Source organism: Silurus meridionalis, chromosome 13, assembly GCF_014805685.1.
Source record: "Silurus meridionalis isolate SWU-2019-XX chromosome 13, ASM1480568v1, whole genome shotgun sequence".
NCBI lineage: Eukaryota > Metazoa > Chordata > Actinopteri > Siluriformes > Siluridae > Silurus > Silurus meridionalis.
The window spans coordinates 13,997,876-14,015,225 of record NC_060896.1 but is presented as its reverse complement, the minus strand read 5'-3'; the positions used below and the strand labels follow the sequence as shown (position 1 = coordinate 14,015,225).

The following is a 17,350-nucleotide window of genomic DNA, read 5'->3' as shown; positions in this document are numbered from 1 at the left end:
TTTGAACAAATTCACTCATGCTGTGATGTTTCCTTCTGTAAAAAAAAATAAATAAAAAAATAAAGCATTTGAGTATGCAAGGTGAAGCAATTTGTGTAAATCAACATTTGTATTGTATTTCGCAGATGGCAAGTTGACAACCATGTTTAAAAATAATCAATATAAAATACAATATAACATTGTTTTGACAATTGTTTAAAAAATACACAGATATTTTGTTCATTTGTGAAGATATAAGCATCTAGAAGAAATAATTAATTTAATTTGGTATAATAATTAAATGATATGTGCATAAATTTAATACAGAAACATTGAAAACAAGCATTTGCACAGATAAGCCAACTGTTATAGTAGACGAAAGAGAATGGAACGGAGAAACGCAGCAAGCTAACAGGCTTGATTAAAAAAATAAAATAAAAATAAACATGCAATGGTGTAAGAATGCATAAGCATTTGCGGAAAAACCACAACAGTGACTTTTAGATTTAGATGCTTTTAAATGTAGTGTTTGTTCGCACCATTTTAATGGAACCCATCACTATGTCGTGAGCGAGATGATTGCGCTTGAACTTGATGCTTGTGAGTCATGACAGAACAGATCCAGTGCGACCGTCCCGAAATTAGCAAACAAACAGTTTCCACAATAGCACTTTGTTGACTGTTGACCATGTACTGTTTGCCATTTTCGCATGTATTATCTTTTCGTCATGGTAGCCCGTAACTTGAGCAGCCCAACTAATTGATAACGGCATTCGTTGACAACGGATTTCATTATCGATTTTATCGATTAGTTGTTGCACCCCTAGATATATTTCAGCAATATTGCACAACCAAGTGTACAGTTTTACTAAATATTGGCATGGTTGTGATTTGGCTTTTGCCACTAGTCTGCAGGTGCTGATATTTAGTATAACAGCATAATTGAAATTGTAAAATTACTTTTATACAATGGTTTTATGATGAACAGACACAATATAGGTAAATAAGCTTTTATGTTTGCTTTGTGAGTGGAAATAGATGCTGAAAAATTCACATTCACCAATAATTGTTTGGATATCTGGGTTGCAAGCTCTGTGATTTGTACATTTCTGTTAAAGTTGCATCTGGTGAAATTGGGTTCCATTTTTCTATTTCATTCTTCTATTTTGGCCAATGAGCTTTCATATATAAATTCAGTATGAATTCTTTGACAAGTCAGCTGATGATGTCTGAACTCTACCAATCTAGTAAAGGTTTCAGTGGGAATACTGTCAAGTGGAGTGATGCACACAGCCATATATTCCAGTGTGGTTATACTAAGTATAATTACTCTTTGAAAGCCACTCGTCCGACCACGTTAGTACATTGGAACTGACTCTATAAATATTTATGTAAAACCTTTTTGACCCCTACCAGCTCTACTGCAAAACCTTACATTTCAAATATGATAGAAAAATATAATTAGGTATTTAAATCTGTAAGTTCCCAAATATAGCAACGATGATGCTAATAAAAATGTCCACGTTTCTTCCCATTTCGGATATCTGACTGTATTCTCTCTTTTCCAACAGTCTGTGGTCCTCACATTGATATCCGCAATGACATCAGTGAGTTCAAGAAGCTGGAGAACTGCACAGTGGTGGAAGGCTACCTGCAGATCCTCCTGATAGGAGACAAAAACCACAACCCTCATCAGGAGTTTAGAATGCTTAGCTTCCCCAAGCTCACCATGGTCACAGACTACCTTCTTCTCTTCCGCGTGGCCGGCCTTGACAGCCTCAGCACGCTCTTCCCCAACCTCAGTGTCATCCGAGGACGCAACCTGTTCTACAACTATGCCCTGGTAATCTTTGAGATGATCAGCCTGAAAGACATCGGCCTGTACAATTTAAGGAACATCACACGGGGTTCCATTAGAATTGAGAAGAACCCAGAGCTGTGTTATCTCGACTCGGTGGACTGGTCGCTCATTATGGATGCAGAGTTTAATAACTTTGTTGCTGGAAACAAGATGTCCAAAGAATGCGTCGATGTCTGCCCCGGCATTATGGAGGAAAACCCTCAGTGCTTCAGGACCAGCTTTAACGGCAATTATAGCTACCGCTGCTGGACTTCCAGCCACTGCCAGAAAGGTAAGATTGTTGGGATTTGTGTTAATATCAGATGATCACTATAATATAACATGATGATTGCCTTCTATCTTGTTGATGATGGCTAGGATTGCTGAGCTCTGCTGGGAAATATGCATTGAAACAGTGAACACTTCTTAGTTTATCAGCTGTCAGTAATGAATAGCTAGCCGGTAATATGAAACATTGTGCTAATCCAAGTTATCTTAGACCCTGCTCATCTGTCACATGGCACATAACTCAGTAGGTAGTCATTTTTATGGCCCAGGACATGGAGCATGTGTGTGTGTGTGTTGAAGTGTCTTTCACTGTGTGCAAGTTGAGGGAGTTTACATTCATATAAGTTGGTTATTAACTGTTGGTGTACATGTCTGCTTATTATGCAGTCACCGGTATATTACTAAACATTTTATAGACTGGCTTGTCTTACTTTGTATAAACTGTCTAATTATTAATATTCTAATAAAATCTGTTACTGAAATATTAGTTTTATGACAGTTACACTAATATTGGACTAGCTGCTACAATACTACTAGTAGTAAGCTGGAGGTCTGTCTGACAGTTTGAGTGTTATCGAGTAAATGTTTTGCTAACCTTATCTAAGTTCTCTTGATTGACTTATGACCAAGATGTCATAAAAGCTGTGACAAAAGTTAAAGGTGGTGGTCGGTATTTCCCCTTTTAAAAAATACAGAGATATTTCTGAATTCTGGTGACCAGGTTACTAGAAAATATTTGTGGCGAACAACATGACAGTTATGCCTTTTCTTAATTACATACTATCTTTTAAAAAAACAACAGAGAGATCGATACTGCTCTTTTTTTTACAAGCTCTTGAAAGCAGCAGACTGTATTTTTCAGTGTAACACATCTCAATCTACATGCCTTTATTCATGACTGGTTCACATTAATAGATGCCAGCATGTCTCCTCACATCTGGCTGAGGGTTGTCTTGGAATGTCTGGGAAACTTGTGCATTGTGTGCCCTCTTTTCCTTTCTCAAGTACACTAGCATTCTGGAAAGAAAAAAAAGCATAGTAGAGAAAATAGGCTGGAGCTCGCTCCCAGCCTTGGCCATCAGCAGTGCCTTTCGGGTTCTTTTATGGTCTAGATGAGCTAAGCTGATCTCTGCCCCTCCTCTTCTTTTCCTCCTAAACAAACATGAAGACAAACGCAGGAAATCAAACCTTCCGCACATACATATTGCGAGATATGTGGGAAGCAGAGGGTTGTGTACTGTTGTACAGAGTCGTTCAGTATAAGGAGAATTGGTGCTGAAGGACGTGAGGTCGGACAAGAGTAATGGATGTAGCTTGGTTTTTCAGTCACCCCCTGTGTGCTGATACTGGCAGTTACCAGCAGTCTTTCGTAGACGTGTCAGCACCTGTTTCTCTGCACACCTGTTTGGTATGATAATGTTGTGTCTGAGTAGTAAGTCTTTAGGGGCTGTGTGAGTCATCTATATCCAAGGCTCCCTCAGCACCACCCAAAAACAAAGCAAAGGGTAGGTAGGCACAACAGAAAGAACCTGCTGAAAGTCCTGCTTAATTCATGGGTGGTTAGTGCTTGATTTACAGGAACTAGTCATCATCTCCCACCTGGCTGAGGGCGTTTTTGTTCTGTCTCGGTTTGCCCACAAAGCATCAAAAGGGGTGCAAAATTTGCTTTGGGAAGTGGCACCACATGGCTTTATGCTCTGTGTATATGCTCCAGGCTCTACCATTGCTGGCGAAAACAAAAAGAAGGTAAAAGAGATGAAGTTGGTAAAAAAGGGCAGCTAAACAGCGCTTCCCAGACATACTTACCCTGTACTTATAGTAAAGTAAAACGGAGGTAAACTCAAACAAGAACATGAAAGAACAACCTTGAGGTTTCAAAGAGGAAGATAAGGCCTAATGGGATCAGGTTGCAGATAGCAGATAGAAATCCAGGCCGAAGCGGGAAGAGGAGGGTGGCACATGTTGAAGGTGTTTATGTTGCCTGCTTGTGGGCTGTACCGCCCCTCAGTAGCTCTCAGGTCCAACCTCTATAATGCTTTTTAAAGGACATATCCTTCCCACTTTTCTTTCTTCCCTCCTGCTACCTCGTCCACATAATTGACTTGTTTTTCTTAAGCCCAGATGTTTCTTCAAGGGCACACAGTGGTTTTGTAGTCGGCCTGGAGATGGCTTCTATCCGAGAGTTATGCTCTCTCTAATTATGCCACAGAGAGATGCTGTCCTCTACCACTCACTCAGCTTGCTGGATTTTTCTTTGCATGTGTGTGTTCATGAGTGAAATGGGATGTGGGATGTCTACTCGAGATCTATTGTGTTTGGTTTGAACATTTAAAGCATTGGATCACATTCCTCTGCTTGTTCGAGCATGTGCTTGCTGATGTTTCCTTATTGCATGAGGGTCTGTGTGTGTGGTTTGTGTGTGAGTGGAAAACCTCTTCATTTAAAACTTTGATGGTGCTCATTCTTGGTTGCTTGGTCTCCGTTTGTTTGTTGTTACACAAAACTGCAATTAAAGAAGTGTCTCCTTTCTGTCTCCTTAGGACAGGAGGAATACTTTTTTAAAAGGGTCTCAGCATTACAGAATCCATTATTTCAATGCTTACACAAAGATGTTTTTCCCTTAATACAGACTGTGACTGTCTAAAAGACTGATCATCTTGATGGATAATAGCTGTGTGTTAAAATATGTGTTTGCATGTAGGTTGATAGGAAAAAGAACTTTGTCACTTAAATTGTCCATCACAGATTCACAGCACAATGTTGGGGAGAGTTTGAGCAGACCTGCATCTTTGCCCTTTGACCTCCCCCTTATTCTCCATTCTTCTTACCATCGCTTAATTCATCCTTTCTGCCATCACTGCTCATTCTGTCTTCTGGTTTACTGTTCCCTCCTGAGAATTTTTCCCTACCCCTTTTCCCCTCTACCCTACCTGTAACCCCTATCTGACACTGTTAAAAGCAACTCAGCCAACCTTTTTTCTGCTGTCACATCACCCTGTTTAAACACCTTGATGTAGTCACTAGCAAGGGTTCATCCATGCCAATTTTTTTAATCTGCACAAAGACAAGTATTTAAGACAATTTCAGACCTCAAATAAATGTCAACAAGCCTTTAATTAGCAGAAATGTATTTTCACCGTCAGTAAACCATTATAGCAACATGTGACTGTTCTGTGTCACATCTATGTCATCTTTCACATAACCATAACCCTAACCCTTAGTTTTTGATGTTCATGTGTATATGCATGGCTTTTGAGCCCAAAACAGAATTTAAAAAAATACATTTAACTAAATGTTTATAAATGCCATTTTAAAGCCTAATGTTTGGAAAGTGTATTTGCTTATATGCAGTGGTGTATCTACTGTATAATAGGGTGGAAATAATAATCTAGCCATTATAGACAATTTGCCACAATATGTTAATTTATCCATAATTAGAAAGCACCTAAATATAGCTTTAGGCGCCAATAAAGGAGTTACTGGTAGCGTGCGTTGACTTGCACAATAATGATTATATGTCCATTTTTTCATTTTCATTGTTTGAAGCCAGACTTTCTTTGATGCTAAATGTATTTAAAGGAGTTTTACTTGGCTTACTTCCCAATTCTGTATGCTCAGGAAAACAAAATAAACCTATACAAAGTCATGAAAGCAAAGCAAAAAAAAAAACATAAAAAGCAGCTGAACAGGAGATCGGAAACCACACCCGCACGTGCACCAAATTTTTTAGAAGTTAAGTACATAAACAAATAAATCAGCTTCCTTTGTATTTGTTTCTGTAGGAAAAACGATTTGGATCGAATCCTCTTTGCTGTCTCATTTATAGATGTACAACAAATTTCACACAGTCGGATTTCACATCTAATGCCAACCAGCTAGCAGTTTTTTAGTCAGAAATGTTTAAACAGAGACATAATAAACTTGATCCGTTAAGTTTTTTTGTCAGATTTGCCAGCATTATTAAACATCTCCAGGCATTAGAGAGGTTTCCTCAGCATCCAGAGATTCAAGCATCTCACCCTCAAGCAGACTGTCTGACTACTTGGCCTTGGCCTTGTGCCGTGTGTGTGTGTGTGTGTGTGTGTGTGTGTGTGTGTGTGTGTGTGTGTGTGTGTGTGAGTGCATGCGCGTGTGTTTGTAAGAGTGTTTATGTATATGTGTACACGTATCTGTGGTGTCTCATGACTGCATCTGCTCTGTGGACTGGTTTCATTTGGTTCCTGTGTTCCAGACAAGCATGTCGTTAAGTCACCCCCAACTGGGAGAGAGGGAAAGAGAAAGGCAAGGAGCAGAGGGGAGTGGTGGGTAGTTTGCTGATGAACTGCAAGGTGACGCAGAGAGCCTCATGGCCTTACACACACACACACACACAAACGAGCACTCTTCAGGGATACTCCAAAGGCGATTTTCCCCACCAAACACCGACAGTTTGGCTCTGGCTTGCATAGCTGACATTTTTTACATTCCTCAGCAGCGGGACACAATACACAGACAGCAATGATTTGGAAAAATACCGAAAAGTCCTGAATACTGACGAAGTCGTTTGCCTCACCCACAGACCCTCTACTGTAGAATATTCCTGTCAGCATTGTAACAAAGGCAACTGGCTGCATGTGGACTTGCATTATTTTAGTTTTTTTAGACTAGAGTGGATAGCTAGTTACTACATCTTGTGTCTGCATCCTGTTAAGGGTTTGTGCAATGCATTTTCTCATTGGTTGGGTCAAGGTTGTGTCGAGTTGACTGGACATGAGGACTGCAAGGTCAAATTTCTCCACTTGGGAAAAAAACTTGGCCTGTCTGTCTGTCTGACTGTCTGTCTTTTGTTTTCTTCTGTAATCTGCCCCGAGGTTCTGTGCCAAAAGACAGCTTTGACAAACTGATAGCATCTCTTATGAAAGAGAGCTGAGGAAAAGGAGGGATAGGTCACTGCCTTTTTGAATAAACGTTGCATCTGAACTAGGCCTACAACATTGAAGTATTTGAGAATGGTGATCTGGTGTGCCTTTGTATTTTTTGTAATAGGAGATACTTGTGTCCATGTATATTAGAAATAATGTATGTGTGTAGGAGTTTTATCATGCAGGAGCTTTTACAACTATAGTCACTGCTGTAGTGAGAGCATGAATGAGAGGGAACTGCACGGCAGCCTTGATAGAGAGAGTGTGTCTGTGTGTTTGTAGGCACAGGCACGCACAGACACTGTCGAGTCCTTTGACAAGAGGATGCTGGGAACATGTTTTTGTTCCTTTGTGTGGGTGGGTGTATATGCATGTGCATGTGTCTGTTTGAGTGTGTGTGTGTGTGTGTGTAAAGGGGAGGGGATGCATGTTTTTTATTTTTTTTATGCCATCACTCTAGGTAGTGTGTTTTTCTTAAGCAGCATAATCTTACCAGACATGTGTGGGAGGCTTTATGTTCTCTGAGTTTTGGAAGATCTGCGTAAAGAAAACCGCAGAGAACAGATGACAGGCCGACTTCCCGTGCAGCCGAGGTGGCAGAATGCAGTGCTGTCCTCTGGGTACGCTAACTTTAGCCGCAACTCAATACGACTATTCTCAATCCAGAACAAAGCATCGGAGCAGAGAGAGAAAACAGAAAGGGATGAGAAAAGTAAAACACAGATGGACAGGCTTCCTTATTCTTTTTCCAAAGTATGCTTGATAGATTACCCAAACAGCAACATGTTGAAGCTCTTCACTGTAGATATCAGCCATATGTGGAAAAAAGAGACGATTTGAACCCATCATCAGCATAACTGTAAAAGATTTTTTATCGCATCCAACAACCTTGATTTTGAATTTTACCAGGATGCAAACTTTCATTTAAGTTTCCTCTTGCACAAGATGTGACAAATCCTGCACGAGTTAGATTTGGAGGCTTTAGAATTGATTGAATTGTACTTTTTTGCAGTTTATTCACTGTATTAGTATTAAAGGTGTGAGCAGGTATTTCTTGCTAAAGTAGCCTTTTCACACACAAGCCTCCCCGTCATTGGCTGAAAGTGTTCATCCCGGTCAGTTGCTGTGTTAGTTTTTCATTCCCCTTCACATTAATCGTAATTAAAAGTTTGAGTGTAAAAATGTTAGTATGAAGGCGATGCAATTTTTAAAAAAAAGAGAAATGTTTGTACTTATGGCTTAATCTGGGGTTTAGGAAGTAGGGCAACTGTGAATAAACGGTTTCAGTTTGTTTTTGTTGGTTTACACATTTGTAGTATTGCCCTGTTGCTTATGGCAGTAAAAATGTATGCACAATACAATAATGCCTTTAAGCTACTAAAATTAACACTAACATCATTTTAATCTTTTTTGAGCAAGTTCAAGTTAAATTTCTTTTTTTAACCATTAACACATTTTCCTTTAGTTTAGTTTATTTTTTCTTTTTTTCTTTTAGTTTTGTTAAGAAAGCACTTATATATTTATATACGTATATTTATTTTGCTATGTTAACAAAACTATGCAAGAACTTGATAAGTACAGAAATGCTTACTTTGCTTGCAAGGTTTAAGACATCTATTTGTAGACTGGGTGCATTTGTTATACCAGCTCTTTATTTGGTGTGATATTGGCAGGACGATAGACAAGGCAAGGTTAGTGAGTAGCCCAAATAAAAACGTTTCCAGATTGTTTTGCCGATATGTTTTTTTTTCCATGAAGTATAGATGTAAAAATATGTTACAGGCAGAATTTTTTTATTATTATTATTATTATTTTTATCTGTCATCTCTGTCTGTCTGTTTGTCTGTCTGTCTGTCTGTATGTCTTGAGTAACTCTCTTAAATACAAGAATAAGTCAAGTACAAAAATCTGCAGAATATGAAATATTAGACAACTGACAGCACAAATAGACAGAAGAAGTCATACTGGACATTACTGTTCAATCTTCACTTAAGGTTCCTAATAACACAATGTGTGTTTGCAGAAAATTTTGCTATAGGAGCCATATAGGATTTTTTGCTATGCTTATTGGAATAATGTAATGACGTTGTTTTCCGCAATGTAGTACTTACTCCCTAACGGCAGCCGTGATGGAAATCAGTGAAAACACATGTTCACGCGAGGTGTAAATGGGGCTGCAGATTGGCTTGGGCACAAAGGCCTTTTCTGCTTGATTGAGTTTATTGGATTCTGTTGGCTTGTGTGAGCCGTGGATGTTATCAGTCATAGGGCAGTGCAGGGCTGCTTGTACAGCATGCCTCAGTGATGTAGGGGTCCATTTAAATGTGAGAAAACGGCCCCGGTGTGGTTATTACACCTCTGACATATGTGCTATGTTGAATATAAGTATTTTAACTGGTCGTCAGAACAAATGACAAATCACTTTGACACAGACCTCCTACTCATTTTTTTTGCTCATGTCTTGCTCTTTATGTCTTTGGTAGAACTACACACACTGGGTTTCTTGCAGGGGGGTCTATTCGGGGCAGTGTAGGGTGCAGAGCTGCATGCTGTATGGAGTGCTAATGTTGTACTGAAGTGGTGATTCATTTGCCACTCTTTACACACATCCTTAAAAATCTGGGAAATACTACTTCCGGGCTCTTGAGTGTTCTGGGCTCAGAGTCAGTCTATTACTCTCTATTTCTTTCTGTGTCTTGCTCTCTTTTGTGTGTGAGAGAGAGAAAGAGAGAATGTGTGTGGTATATAGCATTGCCAATTTGATTACATGCTACTTCTCATAGTCCTCCTTCCCCTTGTAGTGTAGAATGCAGCTGCTGTGTTGTTTCCATCTTAAATAATGACATGTTATTAATTGCACTCCAAACCTAGAAAAAGGCTTTTCCCTAAGGGGGGAAAAAAATGTGACCATGTGACGTATACCATTCCATACCATGCACAGATGTTGCATTGCATTTAGAGCAGTTGTGAATGGAGATCTTAAGCTTAATATTATATTAATATCTCCTTAGCTTTAATCTGCCTGGTTTTAATACAAACTTTCTGTAATTTGTTCCGTTGTAAATATTCACATGTCAAGTTTTCCTATAGAGCTATAATTACCATGCCAGTCATCATGAATGAAACATTATCTGTGCATCGAAGCTAAATAAGGTGCAGTTTGCTGAGGCTTTTCCCAGATCCTATTGGATTGTTGTTTTCCAAAAAGCCACATAAACCCACTAGCTCCTGCTTTGAAGTGCTCTAGGGTTCAGCAGAGGAAGTGACTCTAAAGCGGTAATGGTGATCCTGTTGCATGCTGCAGCAGTGCTCTTTTTTTTCCCCCTTCTCTTTGTTTCTTCTCGGAATGAAGTGAGCAGGAAAGTCTTATTGTTTCCTTTCGGCTACAATTACACGCTACTTGGTGGCACGTTCTACAGAAGAAAAAGAAATGTGAAGAGTAGCCATCTGTGAAGGATTGAGTGTGCGCATCTGTGTGTTTTAGAGCAAAAAAAAGAGCAAGTTGGTGTTTGTGTGCATTTTTCCATCTTGTGGTAGAAAAGGCATATGCTTGTGTACTCTATATGATTAAAAGGGTGTGGGGGAACATACATGTTTATAGGCAAACATTTTGGTGTCTGTTTCTAAAAGACAAAAATGTTGACAAGTTAGAGTCTTGGCTAGTTTGTCTGGAATGGATGGAAGATGGAGGAACATTATGTAAAAAACAACAACAAAAAAAACCCCCACAAAACCTGTGTATTTACTCAGCTAACTGAAATCTTGCTGTACATACCCTGGGATTGATTTGTAAAAAAAAAAAAAAAAGATAGCATTGATGTTTGAGTTCCTGCAGGCTGGTTGTTTTTATCATACACAGGATCTGGTTGAGTGTTTGTGTGTGTGGTCTTTCTCACAGATCTTAAGGACATTGAATGAGCATTTCTCTAAAACATGAATACATACACGGTGATTATGGTTAAAACAAAAACATTGTCAAGTTTTTTTCTTCTTCTTCTCTATAAAACCACTCCCTCTTTATAAGTTCCCCTTCCTCCCCAATGCCTGAGTGTGTATGTGGTTGTCAGCACCTGGTCGAACAGGCACAGGTGGTAGTGGGTGCTTGCTGTGTCTCCCCCACAGCAAACGAACTGCTCCTTGGCTGGCTTCTACCTCTCGTAGGAATCACCAGTTGGCACATTGGCTTATGAGGTTTGCCAAGGGTGAGACGTGCCATCTCTTTTTCACACCCAGTGTCCACTGTCCATTCAACACTTTCCTCTGATCAAAATATCTGGTAGATTTCCTTAAATGTTTTTCTGCTTTGGTTTACTAGTTATCACTGCAAAGGTGCTGTAACCGAGTGGAAGTAAATGAGGTCATGCTAATTTGCTATCATTAGGTAGAAACACATTTACAACATGAACCTCTGAATCCAATGTCATTAGCATCCAGTGTAATCTGAAGTATGATTGGAAGTAACAAATATTTTCTAATGTGATGGACAAACCTGTGAATTTAAAACTTAGCTGATTGATAGAAATGTAAATTAGTATTCATTGACCATTTTTTCATTATATTTGCTGTAAACAGGGTGCTAAAATTTATAAATTAATTGTAAAGCTTTTTATTGAGGTAGAGTGGGGTGATGTCTCATGAGCCTTTTCTACTGTGAGTTTCCTTTTATTATATCATTAAAATAAGTATATCTTTAGCCTATCCCTGTGGCCTTATTTGAGGTAGTATTTTGCATAAAAACTGAAAGCAAAAGGATAGATTTCCCCAATTTCCAGTATGATATTAAATCACACTGTGGTCACACTCTTTGTTTTTAACAGGCTGTAGTGCGGGTATATGTGTGGCCTTGATAAACAGCTTGTGATCTGAAAGAGAGAGAGAGAGAGAGAGAGAGAGAGAGAGAGAGAGAGAGAAGCATCTCTGAGAAAGCAGTGCTGTACTCTTAGTGTAAACACACACTCACACCCACTGTTGTCTGCTTGATCATTTACTGTGGCAGATCATCAAGCATCATGCCTGTGTCCATTGCCTGTGGTGAATAAAAAGTCAGGCCAAATGTGGCTAAGAGCTTCTTTGTTTCCCGGCACCTTGTGTGTGGTCTGTTTGCCGACTGCTTATATGGCACAATTCCCTCTAGTGTGATTGGAAATGGTTGCTGAAGGTTAGGAGTTCAAACAACACACAGAAACAAAGCAATACTTCACTCAGAAAAGCTTACATTACTAATGATGAAAGAAGTGTAAACCAGCTAGTATTGTTCATGCTACATTTGACTGGTCAGTAACCATGTTAACCATTTTCTGCCATAGTGTTTTAAAAAAAAGCTTTTTTCACAGTTAACACAATTCCAGTCGGAAAGCTCTCTTGCTCTGTTGTGTCCAGTAAAGCTTGTTTAGACCATCCAGCTGCCCCTCTTGTGTGGCGCTTGTGCCTCTTTGGAGGCAGTGGAGGCTGAAGTGAGCTGTTGCAGTTGAGAAAGCGGGGGCAGAGACACATTAGCCTGCTTTTCATCTTTTCTGCCACTTGTGTCTGAGGACAGAGAGTGAGTGCACGCTCATGCTGGTAAACACAGCAAAGCCTTTGAAATCCCTCCTTCATCATCAATTACTAAATACCATTAAGTGTGTGTGTGTGTGTGTGTGTGTGTGTGTGTGTGTGTGTGTGTGTGTATACGCATATGCAATAAACACAACAGGCATGAACTTCTTATCACATCATGTACATAAGGAGGTGTCTAACTATTAAGTAAAGTGTGTCTCTATGGCTGACCACACTGCTATAATTCTGTAATCATCAGCTCGACATTTTGCTGTGGTCTGGCTTTATAGGGTATTTTTCTGCTCATGAAAAAATAATGAATAAACATTTGTCAATAAAGTAAATTTATACTTCAATAAGAAATGACAGGTTCAGTTTGGTGATCCAAGCTGAAGAGGATGTTTATCACATTTTGGACAAATCGCCAGTCACTGGCTCATGTTTTTGAGAGTGGCAGAATTTTCTGCTCTCTCTTCTGTTTACTGTTACTATGTGCTTTGCTCAAGGTAACTAGCACAAGAAGATACTTATAAATAAGTCTATCCTGAAATTCCTTTCCTCCTGATTTGCCTGTCAAACATAATTCAGCTTAGATTTGTTATGATGTGTTGGGTAACATGGGGAAAAACCCACAGGATTAACACACACATCACACTTTTTAAAAACACCTCGCCTCCTTGACGCCTGATGACACGTCGCTGTTCTTCTTAGAAGCTTTTTCCTTCTAAGTTCATCCGCTGTCGTTTCATCTTGCACCAGATGCTTGCACTTAAGCTGACAGAATGGCAGCCATTAATGCTAAATTGAAAACTCCAGCATTTATACAAACATTGCCATAAAAATCAAAGAAGCCCAGCCCTAGATTTTCATTAACAGGTAAGGAAAGAGAGAGAGGAGAATGAAGAGAGAAAGGAGCAATGCAGGAAGAGGAGCGATGGAGTGAGAGGAGAATGTTTAGCTTTCAGTGTGGAATACAGAGTCAGCTTTGTTTCAGGGGAGTGGAAGTGCTGCAGCATTGTGACTCTCGATGTTTTTTTCTCGGCATACACGAGTCATTCATCCGCAGTACGGAACGCTCTTTTCCTGTGGGTAACATTTACCCATGTGTATTGACTTGATCTGCTGCCTTTCCCTGCATTTTATGGACCACCGCTTGTTTTCGAATGAGTGCCTAATTTTGTTTATATCATTTTCATTAGAGCTGGGTGACTGTAGTAAGATGTTGGCTATTAGTTGAAACTCTTTGTTGACCTTCCACCCTTTTCCAGATTATAGCAGTTAACAGAGTGTCCATCCATGCTGTAGTATAGGGATTATCAATTTGGCTAAACCCTATTGCCCAATAAAAAACAAAACAGCTGACATAACATTGTATTTAAAATAGATACTCACATGCAGGCTGACCTTAATACATTTGCAAATTCCCAACTAGCTGTTCTCTATCACACATCATCTACTGGCAGGGAGGGCAAAGTCTAAATCATGCTTCCACTGAGACACATGAAGCTCATGCTTCATCGATAGGGTGAAATCTGTCTACTTCTTCCACATACATGACCACACAGACACCCGCTATTGGCTATTGCTGCTATGATTGTCAACAGAGAGAATGGCATCACTCAGCCAGTTTTGCTCTTTTGGTTTCCTAGTAAGGGATTGGCTTTGTCATCATTAGAATTCAAACTCCTGATGATAGGATAAACCACCATCACTGCTCAGTATGTTTAATACTAAACTTGGTGATCTGAAATACCGAACTAGAGAAGTGCTGCACCTTTTCAGCACCAAAATTTCCTCACTTACTTTTTTATTCCTTGCTGTTTTTCTGAATCTTGGACAAACAGTTTTCAGTCTAATAGGTTACAACAGCATTTTTGGCAGTTCTCAGGAGTATGTTTTCCAGCTGTAGTCCTGATCTACACAATATTGTTATTCAATACTTATATTACAGAGGCTACTTAACAAAAAAAGGTGTTAAATGATGGGTGGTGCTGAGAAAAATTCACCATTCGATCCTGTATGTGTAGTCATTATAGATGAAATCTGAAAGTTCTCCTTTTCCCATTGAGCTTGTTAAAATCTCAGAGCAGTCTAGAGGAAACAGCACCACTGTGGTGACAGTGCTGATGGATGGCATTAAATCAATGTGCTTCCCTCTCCACTTCACGCCCTTCTGTCCTTAAGCTTCCGATGTGTTGACGGATACAAATCAAGGAATGGCAAAAAAACACACACACACACACACACACACACACACACACACACACACACACACACACACACCACACAACTACGTGAAATAGGATCCGAGAGGAAAAAAGAATAACAGGGGGAGGACTTGAGGCAGCAGAGACAGTCGACCAGACTCCGCTGTGCAGTTTGCAAAACAGAGCAGTGTGAATTCGCCAGACCCATTGATTTATTTGTTCTCACTGTTATGTGGGTGAGAGACGGCTGAAAGCACTGCTACGTTCTTCCTTTGGTGGGATGCAGTTTTGAAAAAGCACCATGAAGCATGGATGCTTTTCATTACATACATGCATGAATAGAGCTTTCTTGCTCACAAAGGAAAAAATTTAATCACCTTTATGTCACGTTTGGAGTTGAACAAAAGGAGTTTGGATCAGACCCTACTGTTATTTTTTAAACACCTGCTCGAAAGCTCTTGGAAGTGTTCATTTGGGGTTTTTTCTTTTTCTCTCTCTCTCTCTCTCTCTCTCTCTCTCTCTCTCTCTCTCTCTCTCTCTTTCTCTTGCTAATATCTTGTGATGCACTTGTCAATGCTTTAACAAGCTGAGAAACATTACCAGCTTTAAGCTGTAAAGCACAGAAATATTTCAGACCACCTGGGAAGCTTCAGAAACAGACCCTTTTCTTACTGTAACTGCTGGATTAAATCCTGCTGGTAACGGTTTATTTTGCATCGTTTGTGTTTATCCGTCGGTTATTAGGCACAAATAACAAAGCCCAAAGCCTTAATCACTTCCTTTACTGCTTCCTTCGAGGGCACTCATCCGTTTTTATGAGGAACTCCCCACTACTAATAAATAAACACAAGACTTATACAAGAATGCTTAAAGCACTGATCGTTATGTAAAATGGTCAATGAGAAGGGCCAATGCCAGTTCTTGACACTTGCCCTTGCATATGTGTTTTAGTCAGCATGCTCTATTTCCACTGATCCTATGGAGACAGTTTTGCATATTGTCCTGTCAGTGCACAATGTCTGAGTGTGATTGGGGAGTGGTGGCTTTGTATTCTGTACTGCCAGGGTGAAGCAGCCTCGTAAGCCAGGAAGTATTGAATGTAACAGACTTTCATGTCACGACTGTCTCTGGCAACAGGAGTGAGATATAGAAAGAAGGGTTGCAGGGTAGTTTATGATCCTCTGGAAAAAATTTGGATAAAAGAGGTAGAAGTATTTAAATAGAGCAAACAAGAGACAAGTCAAAGTGACAAAGTCACTTATGACATAATGGTCTTCTTAATGTTCAAGGTTGACAAATATGCAGTTGTCTGGACACACACACACACACACACTTTCCCAATACTATTGCACATTGGAATTGTTTTAAATTGTTTGTTCCATACCACAATTGTTTTTATAATTTTTGAGAGGCACATGCGTTTTTTTTTTTTTTGTACCTACCAAAAAGTAGGTAATTTAACAGTATAAAGATTTACTTAGACCAAACAAATATATAAATGTACAGATTAATTCGAAAAATCCTTATGCTTACATTTATTTTGTTAAATCCAAAAATAAATTAGGACTCATCTGTCCATAGAAAATTCCCAATTTATTTACTGTCCAGTTTTTGTGTGTTTTTGCCTTTTACCTAATTGGTTACATATAAGCAAAATACACGTCTCAAAAGAGATAAAAGTCTAGGCATTTCAAAACTTTTGACAGGTATGAAAACACTCTTGGTGATCAGCTATAAAACTATTGGTGCTTGTTACTGTTTTTTTTTTTATAAACACTACTTGCACAGGGGGACTGATGTCCATCAACCTAGTTGTTGTTCTGTATTCGGGCAAAGCTTACATTCCCATGCGTATACAATGAATAGCAAACAATTGGGAGATATAGTGTAAGACAAATCTGCCTTCCTGTCTCACTGTGTTGGAAATTGTAGCCTTGGCCTTGGGCTGACTATAAATATTATTATGTAACCTTTTTTAAAGATTTTATTTAATTTTTGTTAACTGACACACCCACCAAAGGAATCTGCTGTGGTTTTGAGTCATTTTGGCATCTTGGTATAATTACATAATGGCATATCATTTGGCATTAGTTGGGTTATCATAAATAGACTCTGATGTGCCTCAGAGACCCTTCAGACCTGGCATGCACCACAATTGAACTCACAAACGCCATCCGTTTTGTACATCATGTCATTTTCTCTCTTCCATTTTAAGTAGGGGATGGAAAACCAAAAACACTTTCGACAGCTATTGGATTTGTCGCCCTACTCTTTTGGCATCTTGGCAGCCGAGCTGATCGATGAAGCAAACATAAGCACTCTCTCTCTCTTTTACAATGCAGTCCTTTGTTTTCTCATCAGCATCTGAACCATCAACCATTTTCTAAATAGTTTCCAGCTTATTAAAACGGTTCCAGACTGACTGTTGAACGAGCGAGTTTCCATTTAATTGTTTGGCATCCGTCTTGCTAGTGGGTTGCGGGCATCTTTTTCAGGCAGAAGGCATTACCCTGGCTGGAGATCACTGGTGTCACCTCATGCCGGTGCTGTGCAGTAACACGTGCATGATCTCACAAATGGATGATTCGAAATCATAAATC

The 17,350-nt window shown here is 39.5% G+C and overlaps 1 protein-coding gene across 1 annotated transcript in view; it reads left to right on the top strand.

Moving 5' to 3' along the window:
* igf1ra (insulin-like growth factor 1a receptor) overlaps positions 1-17,350 on the top strand; it is an 88,430-nt gene that overhangs the window by 13,090 nt on the left and 57,990 nt on the right. Inside the window, exon 2 of the mRNA XM_046865138.1 lies at positions 1,551-2,111. Within this exon, the coding sequence (XP_046721094.1) occupies positions 1,551-2,111 (561 nt within the window). The remainder of the gene's footprint in view (positions 1-1,550; positions 2,112-17,350) is intronic.